Source organism: Homarus americanus, unplaced genomic scaffold (assembly GCF_018991925.1).
Source record: "Homarus americanus isolate GMGI-L3 unplaced genomic scaffold, GMGI_Hamer_2.0 scaffold56241, whole genome shotgun sequence".
Taxonomy (NCBI): Eukaryota; Metazoa; Arthropoda; class Malacostraca; order Decapoda; family Nephropidae; genus Homarus; species Homarus americanus.
Genome location: NW_024740202.1, coordinates 4,028,783 through 4,052,222, shown reverse-complemented (window position 1 = coordinate 4,052,222; position 23,440 = coordinate 4,028,783). Strand labels below are relative to the sequence as shown.

The 23,440-nt window shown below is 42.0% G+C and overlaps 2 protein-coding genes across 4 annotated transcripts in view; one reads left to right on the top strand and one right to left on the bottom strand.

Moving 5' to 3' along the window:
• Positions 1-16,537: 16,537 nt before the first annotated feature.
• LOC121875253 (uncharacterized protein PB18E9.04c-like) lies at positions 16,538-17,056 on the bottom strand. The gene has a single exon (XM_042379714.1). The coding sequence runs from the start codon at positions 17,054-17,056 to the stop codon at positions 16,538-16,540; it is 519 nt and encodes a 172-aa protein (XP_042235648.1).
• Positions 17,057-18,988: 1,932 nt separating this feature from the next.
• LOC121875372 overlaps positions 18,989-23,440 on the top strand; it is a 131,376-nt gene continuing 126,924 nt past the window's right edge. For all 3 annotated transcript variants that reach the window (XM_042379925.1, XM_042379927.1, XM_042379926.1), the window contains exon 1: positions 18,989-19,142. In XM_042379925.1, the coding sequence (XP_042235859.1) occupies positions 18,993-19,142 (150 nt within the window). In that variant the 5' untranslated portion in view covers positions 18,989-18,992. The remainder of the gene's footprint in view (positions 19,143-23,440) is intronic.

The following is a 23,440-nucleotide window of genomic DNA, read 5'->3' as shown; positions in this document are numbered from 1 at the left end:
AAACATACCAAAGGAAGAGGCTCCATTAAAACACCATTTAATTTAGCGGATAATGTAGGAGGTCCCCCACGCTATATAAATTCAACCGAGTCATCATCTAAATTAAAGAAATGGTCATACACCTTTATCCAATGGACCACCACAACCGGAAGTCAACCTGGATTTATTATTTTTTATGCTTAACCAGCGGATTTTATTTTGAGAGGGGTTAAGTCAGGTTTATGTTGAGGTTAGGTTGGGTTTCGTTGGGTTTGGTTTGGTTTAGTTTCGTTTGGTTAAGTTAGGTTAAGTTAGAGTTAGGTTAGATTAGATTAAGTTAGATTAGGATAAAATAATGACAGGTTTGGCTTGTAAATAAGGAGTAGGTTAGGTTAGATCAGGTCAGGTCAGGTCAGGTCAGGTCAGGTTAGGTTAGGTTAGGTTAGATTCAGTAAGTACCTTTTTAAAATTAGGAGAAATTCGCTGAAGAGTCCCACCAATTCCGAAACAGTCGTAAGTTATGAGAGCAAATAACTACACCCCCAACACTTACGACATCCTCCCCATAATATCGTAACGTTTGCGACAACTGTAAGATATAATACCGTATTTATCACTATCTCTCCCGTATCCTCAAACACTCGTAAGTTAAGTTGGTTCTCTGACTGGAGATGTATGAGCCCATCTAAATGACTCTACTTAAGCTAAAATTCTCAAAAAATTCGTAAGGTTTTTTTTATTTTTCTCGCAATTGTAGATATATGATGGTATCTCAATGACTCACACACACACACACACATAGATAAACCAAAGAGGCAGGTCCTTACGTCACAAACTCAGCTCACCAGTGTGTGTGTGTGTGTGTGTGTATGTGGACAGTAGTGTGGTCTAATTATATCACTTTGTCTATCTATCTATCCATCCAGTTCTACCTATCTGCCTGTCTACCTATCCTTACATATCTCTGTCTATCTGCCTATCTCTATATATATCTACTTATCTATCAATGTATCTGTCTATAAAGTGACAGAAAGAGACAGAGCCACCGAGTTTATCGTCATGGTGGTCAGATCTCTTCCCCGTACCATAATTCTGTCCATTAATGGCACAAAATACTGATATAACCATCGGTGTGCCATAACAGTGTCCAATGTGCCATAATTCTGTACATTAATGACATAACTGTATTAATTCTCTTTACATGTTGACTCCTGAATGAGAGAATGAGACGAAAGACAGAGTTACTTTAAGCTGCTTTGTCCGCCCGCCCACTTACCCACCCACTCACCCGCCCACTCACCCGCACACCCACTCACCCAACTCAGTGATGTAAGATCTGTCACCTACGAGGAGAAAAATAAAATATTTCTTCTTAACTTGACCACCATTAGGAGGGTGACGTCAATATCCAAGGGGCCACCACCACCAATATTATATTTATCCTGTGTTGGCTGTCCTGAAGAGAGAGGGGGAGAGAGAGGGAGAGGGAGAGAGGAGTGGGTGAGTGAGTGGGAGGAGAGGTGAGGGGGAGGAGGGAGAGAGAGAGGGAGAGTGGGTGAGTGGGAGGAGAGAGAGGGAGAGGGAGAGAGGAGTGGGTGAGTGAGTGGGAGGAGAGGTGAGGGGGAGGAGGGAGAGAGAGAGGGAGAGTGGGTGAGTGGGAGGAGAGGTGAGGGGGAGTGAATAGAGTGAATGAGAGAGAGATAAATGAAGACAAAGTACGAGAGAGAAATTCCTTAAGATAATGAGATAACGAGAAGATGGATGGAAGAAGTAGGAAAGGAAAGAACGAAGAAAGATACATAGAGAGAATGAGGGAAATTAGGATGAAAGGACAAGAGATTAAGAAACGAAGGAGTATAGATGATGGAATAGAGACAGACAGACAGACAGACAGTCAGACAGACAGACAGACAAAGATACAGAGAGAGTATAAATTCTTCACCTCAAGACTTTCATCATCAACTAATTCAACATACGCCTCCCAGGACAGCAAAGACACCCCCCCCCCCAGACCTGCTGTGTTTGTTTACATTTCGTAGATCCTCCTGGGAATAAAATATTGTCCTTTGTCTCTCACCTTTAGCTGATGTGATCAAATTACTTTAGAGAGAGAGAGAGAGAGAGAGAGAGAGAGAGAGAGAGAGAGAGAGAGAGGGGGGGGGGGACCCAAAGGTAGTGAAAGAGAGCGACAAGTTTATTAATCCACGTCAAAAAATTCAATAGATTTAACAAAGATTAAATGTTAAAATAAAAATAAATGCGTCGAGGTCTTTATGATTCATTCGTAAGTCCACCTGGGAAAAGAACACCGTGTTTTTATAAGCTGTAGTGGATGTGATTGAGTTACATTACGGCCTCAGCATCTCATAGCTTCAACCACTGCATCAAAGACTTCACTACGGCCGTAATAAACCAGGTGTTGACGGCTAGCATATCCCAAAACAACAAACTTAACCCCCACCAGGTATTTCATTAACGAAAATACATATTATTACTCAAAAAAATATATATAAAATAAATAAAAACTTCACGACAAAACATACATTATCGTCCTGAGATGCAGATTCAACTGTAAGGTAACTCCCTTCTTCCTTGGCCGCCCACCTCACCCAAGAGTCAATTTACTTGGCACTGACGACGGCAGATTATCTAGCTCAAGTAAATGGTGTCAGCTGGGAGGGTTGGGACACCTGCTGGCCCCAATGCTTAAACCAGTTTTTGTGTTGAAATATTATACGGAAGGAAATGGATGGCTTGTATTATTATTATTATTATTATTATTATTATTATTATTATTATTATTATTATTATTATTGTTGTTGTTTATTGTTGTTGTTGTTGTTGTTGTTGTTGTTGTTGTTGTGTTATTATTATTTTCAATCATACGTGTATTGTATTTTTAAGTTAAACAGTTAAAAAAAATAGTGTCAGTTAATATTTGATGTTATTTTTTATATAATTTTTCCTTACCCGTGCCAGCAAGTGTGTGTGTGTGTGTGTGTGTGTGTGTGTGTGTGTGTGTGTGTGTGACTGATCAATACCTCATTGCTTAAGTTTACTGTTCTCTCTGTCTCTTTGTTTCGTTCTCTAATTAATTATTGACTTTCATTATGTCCTTATCTTTATCCAATATATCATTGACATATTGATATATTAGGTCTATTTATAGCTATGTTGGAGGTCCTTTGTAATGTTATGTTATTCTTAATTAATTACTGTAAGTCACCCAATCCGTCTTTCCCGACTTGACTGATGGAAGATTTTTTTTTTCCGCTTGTGGCTGTATTAAGTGTAGGGGTAACTGAGGTATTGACGGTAAGCATTAAACTCTGCAGGAAGATATTTTTTTACTCAGTGTCAAGGAAATTATAGCGTGTAGGAGAATACTCTCATGAAAACTTGAGAATTTTAAGGCGGGGAAGACCAAGTATCTTTTTTTTTTTTAGTGGCGACGAAAATTTAAACCGTGGAGGATAATATTTTTTACCAAAGCTTCAAGAAAATTCAAGTGTGAAGGACAATATTTTACTAAGCGTCAAGGAAATGTTTATCAAAGCTTAAAAATTTCAAGCATGGAGAACCAATTTTGTTTCTTCAAAGTTTAAAAAGTATAAATAAAACAGGAAATATCGTAATATAGTAAACATCATGACAGTAAACATCGTGACAGTAAACATAGTAAACATCATGACAGTAAACATCGTGACAGTAAACATCACGACAGTAAACAGAACTATAAGTTAACAGTATATTATGAGTGACGCTGGACGTAATTACGCGCGTGTGTGTGTGTGTGTGTGTGTGTGTGTGTGTATGTGTGTGTGTGTGACGGTGGTGATGGTGGTGTATGTGTGTATCTGACTGTCTGTGCCTGTGTTTTTAATAGTAATAATAACTATAATAATAATAATAATAATAATACTAATAATAATAATAATAATAATAATAATAATGATAATGATAATAATAATAATAACAGTAACAAGTAGTGGTAGCAACACCTTCAACACATTACAGGTAAAAGATATATATTATATTTATCAAAACACTTGGTCACTATTGTGCTCAAATTTCAGTTTCCTCTCTCATAAAATACCGGATATATTGGCCAGACAAGCAGTAGAGTAGCAAACAAAGCAAATATATGATGGCAGCCCTTTCTGTTACCTGGGGAGAGGAGGAGGGGAGGATAATGATGAGATGATGATGATGATGATGATGATGATGATGATGGTGATGATGATAATGGTCTGTGTCATGTGTCGGTCAGTCTAATAAAAGATTGAAATTACTTTTATATTCTTCTTTTCACCTTAATTTAACATACTATTTTTTCCCGATATTTATCTGTAAGGGAAGATAGAAGATAGAGAGACAGAGACAGACAGAGGAATAGAGAGAGACAGAAAGAGAGTGAAGATTGGGTAAATTGAGAGTGCAGAGGAGGGGAGGTTGGGGGAGGAAAGAGAGGGGGGAGGTGGGGGGGAGGGAGGAAGGAAGTGGATGGGAGGGAGAATGGATGACGCTATCAGAAAAACAGTGTTGAGGGTGAGAGGGAGGGCGTGGAGAGGGAGAGGCGGGAGTGGGAAGGAGGGAGAGAGGGCCTTCAGTTAGCAGGCTGCAGTCACTCTTCTTGTAAGTGTGTGTATGAGTTAAAGAGGCAGGGATGGAAGGAGGGAGGGAGAAAGGAGGAGAGGAAGGGACAAGATAGAGAGAGAAGAGAAGGAAAGTAGATGAGAGGGGTGGATGGAGGGAGAGACGTAAGAATGAAGAAAGGAAGCAAGAAAGAAAAAATGAGAGGAAGAAGAGATTAAGAGAGAGAAAGGGGTGGAGAATGAGAGAGAGAAAGAGAGAGACTTGCTGTGTTTACTCTCTCTCTACACACTATTTACTAACACCCACCACAAGGAAGAGAAGAAGAAGAAGAAGAAGAAGAAGAAATGAGAACTATATTTTTTTTACCCTCACAGAGTACACGAGAGCACCTTACACTGACGCATCACCACGGCACAAACACGACTGAAACACGACACAAACACGACACAAACAAGACATAAACACGACACAAACACGACTGAAACAAGACAGAAACGACAGCCATCAAACAAGATAAAACACGACACAAACACGACTGAAACACGACACAAACACGACACAAACAAGACATAAACACGACACAAACACGACTGAAACACTACACAAAACAAGACACAAGCAAGACATAGACACGATACAAACAAGACACAAACACGACACACGACACAAAACACGACTGTCAAGACAGAAATACGACACAAACATGATACAAACACGACATAAACATTTGCGCGTATTTTTATCTCAAATGTTTCGTCAAAATGGAGGAGGACCCGGATGAAAAATAACCTTTGAGAGAGAATAACATAAATTAGAATAAACGGTCCATGGATCCTTCAGCTAAAAGGGCTTAAGTTGCCGTGAATGACCTAAGTGTTTGAGCAATTAAAAAACACAGAAGCGTTACCCAATTAGAGCGAGTATTGTCTCCGGGGCAAAAAATGTTGAGCCAAAAAAAATAAATATAAAAATGAGACAAAGTTTAGTTTTAGGGTGATAATATGTGATGGGTGGTGGGGTGGGTGGGGGTGGGTGGGTGGGTGTGGATGTGGGTGGGTAGGTGAAAGTTGGTGAGTGTGGGTGGGGTGTAGATGGTCATGAGTGGGTGGTCAATGGGTGGATGTGGGTGGTGGTGGATAAGGGAGGGTGGATGGGTGTGATGGAAGTGGGAGGTGGTATTGATTATGAGTGAGTGAGGGTAAGTTTATCGGTGGGTGGATGTGGGCGGCGCTGAGTGAGGATGGGCGTGAGTAGGCGGCGCTGATGAGTTCCTTACGCCACTAGTCAGGAAGTTCTATGAGGGGATGTTTGTAACTGTGGGGCGTCTTGTGGGGGCGTGTGGGCGGTGGTGGAATGGTGTTAAGTTGATGACGGGTGTGCGTGTGTGGGCGGTGATGGGTGGTTAAGTGAACTGCCGCTCGGACGAAGTGGATATTTATGTGTGTGTGGGCGGGCAGGTTGGTTATGTCAGGACGGGGTGGGTCGGTGTGTGTGGGTGGAGGCTTCTGTCAGGATAGGGCGGTTGTGTGTAGAGAGTGGGTGGAGGGAGGGTGAGTGGACTAGATGGGTGAGAGGGCTGGGTGGAGGGTGAGTGGACTAGATGGGTGAGAGGGCTGGGTGGAGGGTGAGTGGACTAGGTGGGTGAGAGGGCTGGGTGGAGGTGAGGACCAGGTGGGCAGAGGGCTGGGTGGAGGGGTGAGTGGACTAGGTGGGGTGGGAGAGGGCTGGGGGTGGTGAGTGGACTAGGTGGGTGAGAGGGCTGGGTGGAGGTGAGTGGACTAGGTGGGTGAGAGGGCTGGGTGGAGGGTGAGGACTAGGTGGGTGAGAGGCTGTGGGAGGGTGAGGACTAGGTGGGGTGAGAGGGCTGGGGTGGAGGGTGAGTGGACTAGGTGGGGTGAGAGGGCTGTGGAGGGTGAGTGGACTATAGGTGGGTGAGAGGCTGGGTGAAGGATCAGGACATTACTAACCTGACACAACTAAGTGCATGAGACAACACCTGATGCAGAGGAACGAGGCGAGGCAGAGTGACCATACCTTGCCTCGTGCACACCTGATGACCTCTCTCTCTCTCTCTCTCTATGGTTAATACAAAAACGTAACTTATGATACTCTGAAAATCCAACTTTGTATCGTAGCTTAAGTAAATTTGTTAAATCCATCCTACAATCCTTATCTGAGTGGCAAAATCATCCTCCAATGCTTTGAAAATCCATCCTCACCTCCACATATACATCAGGCAGGTTAGAAGTATCCTCCAGTCCTTAGTAACTTTGAAAATTCCATCCTAGAATTCTTAGAAAATCCTATATCATCTGTGTAGCAGCTTAAAAGAGATAGGACCGGATGTGTTCCCAGAATCCTAGTTGAGTTGAAAAGATTTAGCGTGTGTACAAGGCTCCGAGACTCGAGGCATGAGAGGGCTATAGTGGAGGGAGGCTTCACTCTGGCAGCCCCACCCCCTCTCCTTCCCCTGAGAGGCTTTAACCCAGATTGAAATTGATGGTCAAGTGAAGATGGAAAACCTACCTCCCCCCTCACCCTCCCTCTCACACGTCTCACACCTCTCACACCTCTCACACCTCTCACACCTCTCCTCATCAACCTCTCACCTCACATGGGACTCTGATCCTCGAAGATTCTCAAAGTTGATCCATAACTTTAGGGGAAAAATTACAATGGTATAATCTCTTGGTCACGATGATAATTCAAAGGTTTATTCATCGTACTCAGGGGTTTTAAGTCATCGTACTCAGGGGTTTAAGTCATCGTACTCAGGGGTTTAAGTCATCGTACTCAGGGGTTACACAGCCTTCACTCAACACACACTCAACATAGTTTCACGTGTTATCGCCCTGATGCTGTATGAACCATTACCACTGAACTTACCTGAAACTAACTTTAAGCCTTTGACACATTCTCTATCTATCTATCTATCTATCTATCTATCTATCTATCTAAGTGTATATAAGTGGTTAGCTATATACGAGTTTATTAAAGAATTCCTGTATACCTTAATTTTATCTCCTAATTGGTATTAAGTGACTGTATCTAGTTAAGGTAGAGTCTCAATGGTATTTCTGTGACAGTTTTGTTCCTGGATGGGGGAAGAATCGATCGCCAGCACAAGCAGAAAGTGGGCGAACGTTTTGTCTGGTGCAGTTGTCGTGAGTGTCATTGTTTGTCGTGGAAGGGAATGCCAGGTCAGGCTTTGGTGATCGCTCGTGTTGGCAGAGGATTGGTGATGAAGGTTGACGTAGGATATGGTGTGAGGTAATTAGTGTGGTAATTAGTCTTACCTGTTGTGAGTTTCAGGGAAATTACTCAATATAATTTAGTTTTTTGTGATAATTATTCATTTTTTTTTAGTTTCATGAAAATTATTCAAGAAGTTTGTGTTTTACCAAAAGTAATCGGTAATACTGAAGCTGCCAGTGTGTGTTATGACAAAATTATTCGATCATTTTATGGATTCATGTACGCCATAGTTCAGGGTCCTTGAGTGGTGTGTGTGTGTGTGTGTGTGTGTGTGTGTGTGTGTGTGTGTGTGTGTGTGTGTGTGTGTGTGTGTGTGTGTGGAGGAGGAGTTGTCACCATCACGCCGTCCCTCTGCAGGTGACGCCTGTAATATACCTAACTTTGTTCTAAGGCTTCTCCACGCCCTCCCACAAGCCCACACCTACGTGCCCACACCCACGCCCCTACCCACGCCCCCCCCACACCCACGCCCTCCCCACACCCACGCCTATGCCCTCCCCACACCCATGCCCTCCCCACACCCACGCCTACGCCCTCCTCACACACACACACTGTTTTTATGGGGTAAACAGATGTACTTTGACTACTAAGGATGCTTATTAGAGCCAGTACTCTCTCTGTGTATGTATGTATGTATGGATGTACAGGTATGTATGTATGTATGTATGCTGGCAGTGACTAGAGAGAGAGGGTGCGTGTGTGTGTGTGTTAGAAAAAATAGTAAAATTTTAAAGGCAGTTTTCATGACAAACGATGCCTGAAGGAGACGGCTAGAGAGAGAGAGAGAGAGAGAGAGAGAGAGAGAGAGAGAGAGAGAGAGATAATGATATACAAACAGATAGACAGAGGAAAACGAGGACAGTCACTGGGAGAGAGAGCGAGAAACAGATAAAAGAGAGATATAGAACAAAATGAGAGATAAAGAAAGATGTATAGATGTTATGAGAAAGCTAGAAAGCCAGAGAGAGAGAGAGAGAGAGAGAGAGAGAGAGAGAGAGAGAGGGAGAGATAGAGACAAACCGAAAGAGAGAGAGAGAGAGAGGGAGAGATAGAGACAAACCGAAAGAGAGATAGAGAGACAAACCTAGAGATAGACCTAGAGTGAGAGAGAGAGAACAGGTCATGCAGTAAGAAAGTCAATGCACTAGGCTCCTGAGGCTGTGTCTTTGTCCCTGGGTGAAGAAGCTGACAAGTCCTCCTGGAAAGAGGAAGGGAGGAGGAGGCGGAGGAAAGAGGAGAAGGATGGAACAGGAGGATGGAGAAGGAAGGAGGAGGAGGGAGAGAGAATGAAGAGAAATATGATGTAAGGCGGGAAGAGGAAATGTGTTGAAGGAAAAGGGAGGAAGAAAGGAGGGGAGGAGGAGGAGGAAGCTACCTGGCTAACACCTACACCATTAACCTAACCTAACCTAACTAACCTAACCTAACCTAACCTAACTAACCTAACCTAACCTAACTAACCTAACCTAACCTAACCTAACCAAACCAAACCCGCTAGCGAAAATTCGGGTTTAATTCCAGGTTTGGGTTCGGATTATATTGGCCCGATATCTCTTGTGTCCAGGTGTAACAAGCGAAGGTTCGCCTGGCGCAGCTGTCTTAAGTGTGTCATAGGAGAGGAGAAGCAGGAGGAGGGAATGAAGGAAAACGCCAGGCGCTATTGATCGCTCGTGTTGGCGCTGTGTTTTTGGTACAGATCTTTAAGCTTGTTATCAGAGGTGGAGAAAAACGCCAGGCTCTACGGATCGCTCGTACTGGCGTTATGTATTCGGTACGGATTTTGAGCTGGTTTACGGCATGGAAAGACAACGCCAGGCTACACTGATCGCTCGTACTGGCGCTGGAGAGAAACACCAGGCTCGACTAATCGCTCGTACGGGAACAAAAGAAGACCACCAAACTTTAAACATCGCTCGTGCTGGCGATGTGTTCGTCTGGGATGCCGGAGTTAAGTACACGCTACCTGAACATTATGGGCAGGTGTAGTGTGTTTCCTCCGTGCTCCCCCTCACCTGCTGGGGAGGAGACACGGTCTGTTACATTAATCCCTCCTCCCTCCCCCCCCTCTTTACCTTCCTCTCCTCTTACCTTACCTCTCTTTCTTCTTATGTCTCTCTTACCGTTCCTCCCCGTCTTTCGTTCTATACCATATTTCTTCTTCTTCTTCTTCTCCTCCTCCTCTTCTTGTTCGTCTCCTCCTCTTCCTCCTCCTCCTCCTTCTTCTTCTTCTTCTTCTTCTTCTCTCTTCTTCTTCTTCTCTCTTCTTCTCCTCCTCCTCCCATCTTCATTACGGTCGTTTCAGTAATATATGGCGTCATCAGCCCCTTATACCTCAAGCTTCTCTCTTCCTTCTCCTCTTTATCCTCCTCTTCCTCCTCTTCTTCTCCGCCTCTTCCTCCTTCATCCTTTTCCTTCTCCCTCTCACTTTCTCTTCTTCGTTTTCCTTTCCTTTAACATATTTTTCTCAATTCCTGTTCTTATTATTCTTCCTCCTCCTTCCTTTTCCTTTTTTTAATCTTTGTCATTCTTTCTTTTGTTCCTCCTCTTCTCCTTCCCCCTTTCTCTTCCTCCTCCTCTATGTCTTCTCCTTTATGTTTGTGGTCTTCTTTGTTCTCTCCATGCTACCCTTGTTCCCTCCCCCATCTGTTCCTCTCTCTCTCTCTCTCACTGTGGTCTTAAATGATACAACAACAATACCAAGACGATACCAACACCCTCCTCCACCCCTACTATATCCCTCCACATCCCCCTCCCTCTCCTTTACCAATTCCCTTCCCCCTCTCTCCCTCCCACCTCCCCATTTCCTCTCCCATACCACCTCCTCTCCTGCCCCCACTACCCCCTCCCCTCACTCCACCACCCCCACCCCACCCCAACCTACCACTGACTCCCTCCCCTACCCCCTTCCCTCCTCACCCCTCCCTACCCCTTCCCTCCTTCCCTCCCCCCACCCTTTCCCTCCTCCCCCTCCCCTACCCGCTTACACAATACCATTTTTTTTGTTCTCATATTAGAAAGTTAACTCCTAGAAAAATGTTCTTTCATTGATTTCCTCTTATTTTTTTTGTTTTCCTTAAGGGTGGAGGACAATGTGTTACTCCAACCATGTGTGTGTGTGTGTGTCCTACCCACCCGATTACCCACCCCATCCACCTACCCACCCCACCCACCCACCCACTAATCACACCCTCATAACACCACCACGTCGCCACAAGTTACATACAGCGGGTGGTGGTGGTGGTGGTGGTGGTAGTGTCCTAATTTATGACATATTTCAAACTTTATATAATTCAAATGATCAATTAAAACTTTAATGGTTGTTATGACGTCATCTCAGAGAATAATGACGGCCGCGAGATTACATTCATATAACGCTATTAGTAACCCTGTTGTTTTTCTTAAGTAATGAGAAGAAGGGTTATGCATTTGTTTGTTTGTTTGTTGCGTTTGTTATATCTCTGTTTTCTCCGTTATTCGTCTGTTCGTTAATTCGTCTTTTTGTTTGTTGTTCGTCCGTCTAATAATAATAATAATAATCTCTCTAATGCACCATCAATAGGTTTATTATAAGGTAAACAAAGCTTAGAGCGGTGTTATAGGAGGATTATCCGATTTTAAAGAGGGTTCAATACCTCGCCCTGTGTTTTTTTATGTCGTCTATACTTGTGGAAGGAGGCGCCTAGCTCCACTGAACTTATACTCTGTAAACAAAATCCTACTCCATTTGTAAACTGATATTATTATTATTATTATTATCATTATCATTAGTAGTAGTAATAGTGGTAGTAGTAGTTTTAGTAGTAGTTTTAGTAGTAGTTATAGTAATAGTAGTAGTAATAATAGTAATAGTAGTAATAATAATAGTAGTAGTATAGAGAGGGACAAATCTCAGAGTATAGATTCAGTGGGAAGCGTCACCCGCCAGAACTATAGACGCGGTAACACAGTCGGGGAACCCATTGAGCGCGCTATTGAATCCTCCTCACTGATGTTCTGGCAGTGTTTGAGATGCTCCTCCGTCTCTCAAATCCATTTAATTAATTGCAAGATGGCGTCTTCCACACCTCTGAGATCCAAAGAGACAACCACTTAGCGCTGAGTTGAATACCGGATTGAATGATGTGATTGATATTGGAAACTATTGCTATTATTATTGTTTTTATTATTACTATTATTTGCTTTCTTACTGTAGTTATTATTGATATTATTACTATTATTAACCATACTTTTATTATTACTATTAATTTTACTGCCTTTATTACTATTATTATTTTCATTTTTATTGTTACTATTATTGCTATTTATATTGTTATTAAGGTTATTAGTGTTGTGTTATTATTGTTATTATTATTATTATTATTACGCAATTATTAGGGAATCAAACAGATGAAAATGTTATTCTCTCTCTCTCTCTCTCTCTCTCTCTCTCTCTCTCTCTCTCTCTCTCTCTCTCTCTCTCTCTCTCTCTAACAAACACAACACTAATCAATGATCGAATCACAGAGAGAGAGAAAGATAGATAGGTAGAGAGAGAGAGAGAGAGAGAGAGAGAGAGAGAGAGAGAGAGAGAGCCAGGCCCATTACTCTAAGGATTGGAGAGCACACAGCCACGGCCTGACCAATCTATAATCCATTCAGGTTGTCATCGGAAAGAAGATTAGTAACGATTGGAAATTTATCATTGTGTAATCTCTCTATCTATCTATCTAATATGTATGTATGTATGTATGTATGTATATGTATGTATGTATGTATATATGTATGTTTGTTTGTATGTGTATTATGAACACTGTAAAACATAAAAGAAAAACATTTGTATTGACTTGTGTTTATTTGTTTACACGAAAACGCACAAATTCTTGTTTGCCATGACACCTGAAACGGACTCAGGTAAACACGACAATTACTATGAAAAGGTAACAATATCATTAATTACCTGTATGTGGCAGATAACATCACCTGGCAGAGTTTCAAAGGTAGAAAAAGTGTGGAATATTCGTGTGGTATTTGAAGTGGGGAGGAAAAAAAACACTGGGTTGTTTGAGATGGCTAAAAAACACATTCCGTGGTGTTTGAGCGCTGTGTTGTGTGATGGGTGTTTGTAATGGAGAAAAACATTATTTTTGATGTTTGACGTGTTTTACAATAGAGGAATATACTCTAAATTGTTTGATAGGTATTTGAAAGTGTTTTAAAGGCAAGAGAAGCAAACCAGGTCGTCTTAAAGGATAAAAAAAACATCACTTTATTATTTTAAAGACTAAAAACACTCATTTGTTTTATAAAATATCACTCAGGTGTTTTATAGGTTACACAACACGTCATTAATTTATAGGTTATACGAAGGTGAACAATACGTCATTATACCAAGGTCACACTCAGAGGATGACCTTCAGCTACCGAGTATTGACTAATTCCATTAATCTTTCAATAGTATCTGAAGTAAATATTATACTTGCGTGTGGTAGTTTTGTCTCGGTAGCTTGGACGTGACATTGATTTTACTTTCCGATTTTTTTCAGATATATTTTGAAAGTATATAAAGTTTTGAGGTATTTTGTTTGTGATGGTTTTATTTAACGTTAAAACTGAGATTGATGTTGAAAGTATAAAATAATTCTGGGTGTGTGTTTGTAAAGGTATATAGTTTGTTGATATTTAGTGGGGAGGGTATGGGGTGTGGGGAGGTGAGTGGTGGAGGAGTGGGTGTGGTGGTAGGGGGAGGGGAGTGTGGGTAGGATGGAGGGATGTAGTATGGGTAGTGTGGGTGGGTAGGGGGGAGGGGGAGTGTGGGTAGGTGAGTGGTGGAGTAGGAAGGAGGGAGGAGTAGATATAAGGGAGAAGGAGTGGATAGGGTAGGAGAGAGATAGAGAAGAGTGGGTAGGAGAGAAGGGAAAGTGGGTAGGGGGTAGGGGGAAGTGGGTAGGGGATAGGAGGAGTGGGTAGGGGGAAGGGAAGAGTGTGGGTGGGGGCTAAGGGGATGGGGGGGGATGTGCTTTACGATAAAATTAATTTACAATTATTTTTTCCCGGCGTGTTTAAAGGTAACTCATCTGTCGTGTTCAGATTAGCTTTAATATTTTAACCAGTGTTTTTATGTGTGTGTGTGTGTGTGTGTGTGTGTGTGTGTGTGTTAAGGTCGAACTACACATCACAACATATTACATCACAGCACAACACAGCAAATCACAACACACACACACACACACACACACACACACACACACACACACACACACACTCTCATCATCCTCACCCAGCCGTATAACGTAGACTGCTGGGTTTTCGGGCCATTGTTTCACTGAAGAGGGCCATCTGATTTACTGAGGGCCATTTGATTTACTGAGGGCCGTTTGATTTACTGAGGGCCATTCTATTTACAAGGGCCATCTGATTTACTGAGGGCCATTTGATTTACTGAGGGCCATTTGATTTACAAGAGCCATCTGATTTACTGAGGGCCATTTTATTTACAAGGGCCATCTGATTTACTGAGGGCCATTTTATTTACAAGGGCCATCTCACTCGCCGAGGGCCATCTGACTTACCGAGGGCCATTTGAATTACGAGAACCATTGGACCTGACTTATACCGTGTGAGAGTTGTGGCATAACTCTGTATGCTTACGAGATTCCGTGAGAGTTATGTTGGTGGGGCCGGAGGCAAGAGGAAGAGGAGGGGAAGAGGAAGGGGGTGAGAAAGAGGAGGAGGAAGAGGAGGGGGTGAGAAAGAGGAGGAGGGTGAGAAAGAGGAGAAGGAATGGGAGAAGGAAAAATAGAAGGAAGAATTGGATGAGAGGAGAGTAACTGAGAGATGAATATTGAGAGAAGGGAGAAAGAAGAAGATAGAGGAGAAGAAAAACACTGAGGTAAAGAGAGAGAGAGAGAGAGAGAGAGAGAGAGAGAGAGAGAGAGAGAGAGAGAGAGAGAGAGAGAGAGAGAGAGAGAGAGAGAGAGAAGCCTCAAGGAAGAAAAGAAAGAAGAATGATGGGAGAAATAACTGAATTATCAAGTTCTAAATTAAGAATTACGTCCAAGCGTGTGTTGTGAGGAAGACATACACCAGTCTAGTTAACCCGCACACAACAACAGCCTTCTGGTATGTATGTATGTATGTATGTATGTATGTATGTATGTATGTATTTACTTTTCCATTTTTTATGTCTATCTATCTGTCTAATCTATCTAATCTATCTGATCTATCTACCTCCCTCATTTTCTTCCCTCCCTCTCTCTCACCTCTTATTTTCCATCCCTCTCCCCCACTCCCTCCACCCCCCTCCCCCCCCCCTACCTGAGATATTCCTCCTATTATCCTTCACTAAGACTGCAACTATGTTAAGCTTCACTATTCTGTGTCGTGCTGGGTCGTGTTGTGTCGTGCTGGGTCGTGCTGTGTGTCACTCCTCCTAAACGTTCTTACTACCACTCCTCTTAAACGTTCTTACTACCACTCCTCTTAAACGTTCTTACTATCACTCCTCTTAAACGTTCTTACTACCACTCCTCTTAAACGTTCTTGCTGCCACTCCTCTTAAACGTTCTTACTACCACTCCTCTTAAACGTTCTTACTACCACTCCTCTTAAGCGTTCCTCTTAGTGTCTTCCCTCCCCACTCCTCCTAGCATTCCTCTTTACTACTCTTGCTTCTCCCACCAGCCAGCCAATCAGGTTGAGGGAGGTGCCACTAATTAAAAGATCCAGACGGTAGTTAAACACGGCCAGGTAGTTGTGGTCGTCGGGGTGAACGACCTACCAGGGCCGTCGTGGCCTGAACGTTTTAACTATTTTCACTTTATTTCTGTCTTCTTGTTACTATTAATTACTACTCCCTAAAAATATCACGACTACCTTAATATTGACGACTACCATAATGACGACTCCCAAAAATATAATGACGACTCTCTTAAATATAATGACGACCCCTAAATGTAATGACGACTACATTAATGACGACTCCCAAAAATATAATGACGACTCTCTGAAATATAATGACGACCCCCTAAATGTAATGACGACTACATTAATGACGACTCCCAAAAATATAATGACCACTCTCTTAAATATAATGACGACCCCCTAAATGTAATGACGACTACATTAATGATGACTCCCAAAAATATAATGACGACTCTTAAATCTAATGACGACCCCCTAAATGTAATGACGACTACATTAATGACGACTCCCTAAAATGTAATACTGATCTTTAATAATACTGTAATTTAAGTGTCTGAATAAAACACACAGGGACTATATTAGTAAAGTGTGTGTGTGTGTGTGTGTGTGTGTGTGTGTGTGTGTGTGTTTGTATGTGTGTCATCAAATAAAGTTACTTCATTAATCATTACTCTCATTCAAGATTTATAACAACAATTGACAGAATTATTAAAAACAATAAAATATCCCCAAATTGATTTTAATAAGTTCATGTGTAGAAACGCTCTTGTGTGCATCATATTTTACAGTCATGAAGGTAATTCCTACACTCATGTGGTTTGATAAACTCTATGTATATACTTGTGGATGAGTGGTTAGGTTAGGTTAGGTTAGGTTAGGTGTGTGGTCAGGTGTGTGGTTAGGTTAGGTAAGGTGTGTGGTCAGGTGTGTGGTTAGGTTAGGTAAGGTGTGTGGCCAGGTGTGTGGTTAGGTTAGGTTAGGTGTGTGGTCAGGAATGTGGTAATGATGTTGGCGCTACTGAGAGGAATCATGATGTTGGCACTGCTGAGGGGAGATAATGATGTTGGCACTGCTGAGGGGAGATAATGATGTTGGCACTGCTGAGGGGAGACATGATGTTGGCACTGCTGAGGGGAGACATGATGTTGTCACTGCTGAGGGGAGACATGATGTTGGCACTGCTGAGGGGAGACATGATGTTGGCACTGCTGAGGGGAGACATGATGTTGGCACTGCTGAGGGGAGACATGATGTTGGCACTGCTGAGGGGAGACATGATGTTGGCACTGCTGAGGGGAGACATGATGTTGGCACTGCTGAGGGGAGACATGATGTTGGCACTGCTGAGGGGAGACATGATGTTGGCACTGCTGAGGGGAGACATGATGTTGGCACTGCTGAGGGGAGACATGATGTTGGCACTGCTAAGTGGAGACATGATGTTGGTACTGCTGAGGGGATACGTGATGTTGGCACTGCTGAGTGGAGACATTATGTTGGTACTGCTGAGGGGATACGTGATGTTGGCACTGCTGAGTGGAGACATTATGTTGGTACTGCTGAGGGGATACGTGATGTTGGCACTGCTGAGTCAAAATACTGAGGAGGAGATAAAACGCATTTGAAATATTAATTATACCCTATAGCAATCTGTCTGTCTGTCTGTCTGTCTGTCTGTCTGTCTGTCTCATTATTTTATATACCTTACCATATTATCTGATACTTACAGGAAAATTATTAATCTAAGGTTACTTACGAATGACAGTACGATATGTTAATGCCTAAGACTCATACCTGTTAGTTATTACCTTGGTGAGAGTGAAAGTCGATCACCTGAGACAGATAATGTTAATTACCTGTTACCTGAGACTAATTAATTAAGGTGTTAAGGTGATGATTTTACTATGTATCGCTGACCTCACCTGTGGATTAATGAAAAACAAGGTGACCGTAGTTATAATCTCACCTGGTGTTAGAATATGTGATTGAGAACAAGAGTGTGTGAACCCAATGAGGCTCTCCCACCATGAATTAGAACAGGTGAAGAACATTCTGGAGAGATGATTACAGAAATAACATAGGGAATATGCAAGAATGGTACGTCAATAATTATGTTTACTTGTGAAATTTTTAGTGAATTATCCCCACATATATATTTTTTTCATTATTAATTTATTTTCTTAGTAACTATCAATGTGTTTCACTTTTTCTATTTTCCTTTGCTTCTTTTTTCCTATTTTCTTTCATTCATGCCTTAGAGTATCGCCCTGTAGCTTTCTGTTAGCTTCTTGCCTTCTCCTTTAGCTGAACATAGCTTTAAGCCCAAACAACTGCACAGCAAAATTTAGATTCCCTCTTCCTCTTATTGTTCTGCCACAGCTCAAATATTGCTGGAATATTACCTACTAGCTTAGTAATATTCCAATAGTTGAGTAATATCCATGTACTTGCTATTGCTAACTAATATTAAGGTATTGTGTAATTTATGTTGCTCAGTAATATTCGTGTAAGTAATATCCGTGTACGTGTTTATATTGCTAAGTAGTAATAGTAAATAAAAAGGTATTATGTATATTAATAAATAGTCTATCGGTTACTTACAATCGACAGTACACTTTTGACTCGTGTTTTAAACTGTAGTGTACGTTAATTATAAGTATTTTGAAAGTATTAAGTATTTTAGAATATGTTGTGTTTGTATAATGCTGGTAAGTCTAAAGTCTGTATTGTTTACTTTTTTGTCAGCCAGTTATAAATTAAAGCTGCTTTGATTCTGAATTTTGATTGGTCAGTATTTGCTGAGTTTGCTGAGTTTTTGTAGTTTCTGATGCTAGAGTAAGCCAATCATACATAAGGACTGTTGAGATTCATGAATTTTGATTGGTGTCTCGAAATAACTAATAAAAACATAACTAATAATATGTTTTGGTCATTAGAATTATCGTCATAACTTGTTTATGGTTGTTCTGATGACCTAAATGACCAATAAATATTGTTATTATCGTTACTCTCAGGTGATTCGAGACAGCCAATGAACCCCCTCACTGCAACACTCCATAAATCATAAGTTTAATTCCAGAACCAAAATATTGACGTTAGGTGTTGAGATTTTCCATGAATAAGATAAGTGTTGATGTGGAAACTGACACTCATATATCTCACTCTTTTTCTCCCTCCCCCCCTCCCCCTCTCTACCCTCCCCTTCCTCCTCTATCCCCATCCCCTTTCTCTCCATCCACCTCTGTCCCTTTCCCCCTCTGTCCCCATCCCCTCTCTACCCTATCCCCTTCTCTCTCCTTCCCATGTTTCCCTTCCCTTCTCTCTCCAACCCCCTGTCTCCCCATCCCCTTCTCTCCCCTTCCCATGTTTCCCTTCCCTTCTCTCTCCATCTCCCTGTCTCCCCATCCCCTTCTCTCCCCATCCTTCCTCCCTTCCCCTCTGTCCTTCCTCCCGCCCTTCCTCACCACCACGACACCAACAGGATGAAATCGAACCAGAGATGGCTGAAGCTCCGCACCACAGTCCAGCTATCAGGGGCGCTCTCCTCCTCCATGAACCGTACCAAGCCGCCCCTCAAGAGAGAAGACTCCTTCATCAAGCGCTTCTCCACCAGGCAGATTGCAGAGATTCAGGTGGGTGGTCATCTCTCAGTGTCTCTCTTCCTCTCTATCTGTGTCTCCTTCGTGTATTTATCTCTTGCATTCCAGGCCGTATTAAACCACTTCCAGATTCCTTTCAGTTTCCAGGGTGTATCAGTCCTTTCTCAGATTCCAGGCTGTAGTAAAGGTTTTTCAGATTCCAGACTGACTGTAGTAAACCTCTTCCATATTCCAGACTGTAGTAAACCTCTTCCAGATTCCAGACTGTATCAAACCCCCCTTTCCAGAGTCTTGAGTATTAAGTCGACTTTTGTGATTTCCAGAGTTTAATATTTGTCAAATATTGTAGGATTTACCTGAAGAGAAGCTACCGGAGTTTGATTTGGACCCAGGTAAGTCTTCCGCTCCCCCCCCCCCACTTCCCTCCGTCATCTTTGTGTACAATTTTGGTGATTTTATGTAATTCAGGTTCTTGTACAGTCACGAACAATAGTCCCTTTACACACCTGGGACTTTGAACTGCTGGAAAGAGACTCGGAATTGTTTGGATCAGTTTGTATTGCTGGAATGAATCTTTGTTTTCCTGGAATGAATCTTTGTTTTCCTGGAATGAATCTTTGTATTACTGAAATGACTCTTTGTATTGCTGGAACGATGAGATTTTATTGTTGGAATGAGTCTCCGAACAGCTGGAACGAGACTCCTAATTCCTAGAACGACTCTCAAAATTACTGGAACAAGTCTCTGAATTGGTTTTGGAACATATGTGTAAAGAAATTGATGGTCATTGCTTCACCTTTTGGCGCCAATTTACACCTGTGACTTTTTTATATATATTCTTATTTTCTTTTTCCTGTAGTTATTATTTTATCTTGAAATCGAATACAAGTTTATAGTTATATCTTGAAATCGAGTATAATTTTATTTTTTACTATTTTATTATATAAGATCGAATCTATATTTGTGAGTTAGTTTGCTTCTATATCTTAGGAACGAATTTACGTTTAGGTCATATAAAACATTCGATATATTTTTGCATTATATAGTTGAAATATATGACTTAGGTGGAGGAGGGATGGGAAAGGAAAGGATGGGGGGGGGGATGGAAGGGAGGGAGGAAGGTGTAGGATGAAAGAATTGGAGAGAAAGGGGTGAGAGGGAGATTTGAGGAAGTGGGAGAGAAGGGGAAAGATGTAGGGTGGGAGAGGGACGGGAAGAGGAAGAGAGAATAGAAAGGAAAAGGATGGGGGAAAGAGGGGGAGGGATAGGAAAAGTGAGAGGATGGAAGATGGAAAGGGAGAAGAACGGGGGAGTATGGGAAGGGAAAGGAGAGGATGGGAATGGAAGGAAACGAAAGGAAGAGGAAAGGAAGGGAAGGGGGTTGTTTGGGTATTGTTTCATCAGAGTCTCTTTAGCTTTTGTTTATAGACGTTTATTCTGCCTTAATGCCGTAGAGGATACCTTAATTTACCTTAATTTTAGGAACTGAATCATACCTTAATTTAGGGTTAGTTTTAGGAGCTGAGTTTGGCCATGTTCACAATTTACCAAATTTTCCTTAATAAAATGGGTTATGTATTTATTTTATTTTATTTTATTTAAGTAGTTGTACATGCACATCTTCCTCACACCCACCCGCCCACCCGCCCACCCACCTACCCACCCACCCACTTACCTCTCTAATCCGCCCACCATCCCACGTCACTCACCTATCAATCCATCATGCCCAACCACCTCACCCACCTACTATACTCACACACCCACCATACCACTCACCACCCACCATACCACTCAAATTCACCATACCCATCCACCCACCCCACTCACCCACCATACTCATCCACCCACCATACTCCACCTGCCCACCCCACTCACACCATACACCCACCTGCCCACCCCACTCACCCACCATACTCATCCACCCACCTCACTCACTCCACCATACTCACCTGCCCACCCCACTCACCCACCATACCTCACTACCCACCTCACCCACCTACCCACCTCACTCACCCACCATACTCACCCACCCAATTATACTCACCACCCAATACACCACCTTTCACCACCTTTAATTCCTCACTTTCCTTTACCCTACTCCTTTCCCAATTCCCCCATCCAGCAGTAGAGTAGTTCAACCGCTGGCAGCTGTCGATATCTCTCCCCCTGACGCAGCTGCTTCATCAAACACTCCTCCACGATGATGAATGATGAATAATTTCTTCAATTTCGCTGTGAATGAAGAGTTGAACGTTCTCTATTTCTCCGTGATTTTGTTTTTTTCTTTTTTTCCTTCATCGGTTTATAAAAAAAAACGTGGAGCCAGCTTGAGTGGGAGAAGCTTGAGTGGGAGAAGCTTGAGAGGGAGAAGCTTGAGAGGGAGCAGCTTGAGAGGGAGAAGCTTGAGTGGGAGAAGCTTGAGTTTCGATTCCGCTGCCTTTGGGAATGAGAGGCGGCCTGACTTAAAGTGATCCTTCATTTTTTTTGTGGAGGGAGAGAGACAGTGTGTGTGTGTGTGTGTGTGTGTGTGTGTGTGTGTGTGTGTGTGTGTGTAGTTATATGAAGTGTGTGGGGTACTGTAAACGTATGAGTGCATGTGGATCATCCCTTAACCTAACCAAACCCAAACTAGCTTAACCTAACCTAACCTGACCTAACCTAACCACTCTTAATGGTTAGATCAGGTTTGCATCCATTAGGACTGAGGGCCAGGTAACACTCGCCTTAATTACTACACAGGTAACTTGACCTGCGGAAGAAATTAAGGTCACTGTTGATCTTAGGTGTTATTGGGTCAAAGGTCATGGTCATTGGTGTTCGAAGAGGGAGAGGGTCACAAAGGTCAAAGTAATCATTGTTATTGATTGTTTGTTTGTTTTTTTATTGCAATTACTGTTTGTTTTGTTTTTATGGTTCTTGGTGCTGCTGTTTTTTTTTTGTAAGACTCACACAAATGTTTATATAAAGCTAAAAACAACAGAAATATAAAGCAAGAGAAAAATTTGTATATAAAGCTAAAAAACACAAAGATAAAAGCTATACTCTCAACACAATGTTTATATAAAGCTAAAAACACAAAGATAAAAGCTATACTCTCAACACAATGTTTATACAAAGCTAAAAACACAAAAACATAAAACAAGAAACAAATATCTAGATAAAAGTGAAAAATAAAGATCCACTAACATGACCCTTAACACAAACATTTGTCCACAAAGATAAACAAAAACACCACCACCACCACCACCACCACCACCACCACAACAACAACAACAACAACAAAGAGTTAAGTTAATACTCTCAACACAATGTTTAGGTGAAGGTGAAACACTCATGGCCCTGGCCTGTCCTGGCACAAGCCCCTGGACATATTCTCACAGATTCCAAGAATTCCTAAAACTCAGGATTCCAACTTTGTGCATATTTTCTCGGCTTAATGAACATTTTTTTTTTCTTCCGTATTATTTTTTGTTTCCTTCGGGTGAATTATGGTAGTAAAATACACTTAGATTTAATTGGATGTTTACCTGATGGTTACCTGAGTGTCTGATGTATACCTGATGTTTACCTGAGTGTCTGATATTTTGGGCTACACCTTAGAATATGTGTGATGATTTTGTATATTTTTTCTTAATCCAATTTTATTCAGTTTTTCTTTCAATTTCCCGTATTGCATTTTTATTTTATTTTATTTAAATTTTTTGGCATAATAATAATAATAATAATAATAATAATAATAATCTGAGAGTAAAACAATGTCACACACACACACACACACACACACACACACACACACACACACACACACACACACACACACACACACACACACACACACACACACAAACACACACCCACACCTAACTTCCATAAAACAGAATGACTAATTCAACACGAGGTAGATGTCACATTAACACTGCCATTTACTCTGGGTTGTCAAGTTACTAATGAGTTGGTGTATTGCTGCCTTTTTAATGAGGAAGTTTAACATTTTTTATTCAGTAAACACGGCATGTGTGTGTGTGTGTGTGTGTGTGTGTGTGTGTGTGTGTGTGTGTGTGTGTGTGTATTTCTGTGTTTGTTTTTGTGTGTATGTATCTATACACGAGTGTGTTTTTGTCTGTCTGTCTCTCTGTTTTTGTGTCTGTGTGTATGTCAGAGGTGAAGGTCACAGCTAGGAATGAAAGGTCAAATATCTTCACGAGGTCAATGTGGCTGGCACTATATTCGACAGCCTTCATTACTCGAACTGTCAAGTGAGGTGTCCGTCCACAGCTGGGTCGGCTGTGGGTGACCCTGGTGCCAACTTGCCACCCTTGGGGCAGGAGTTG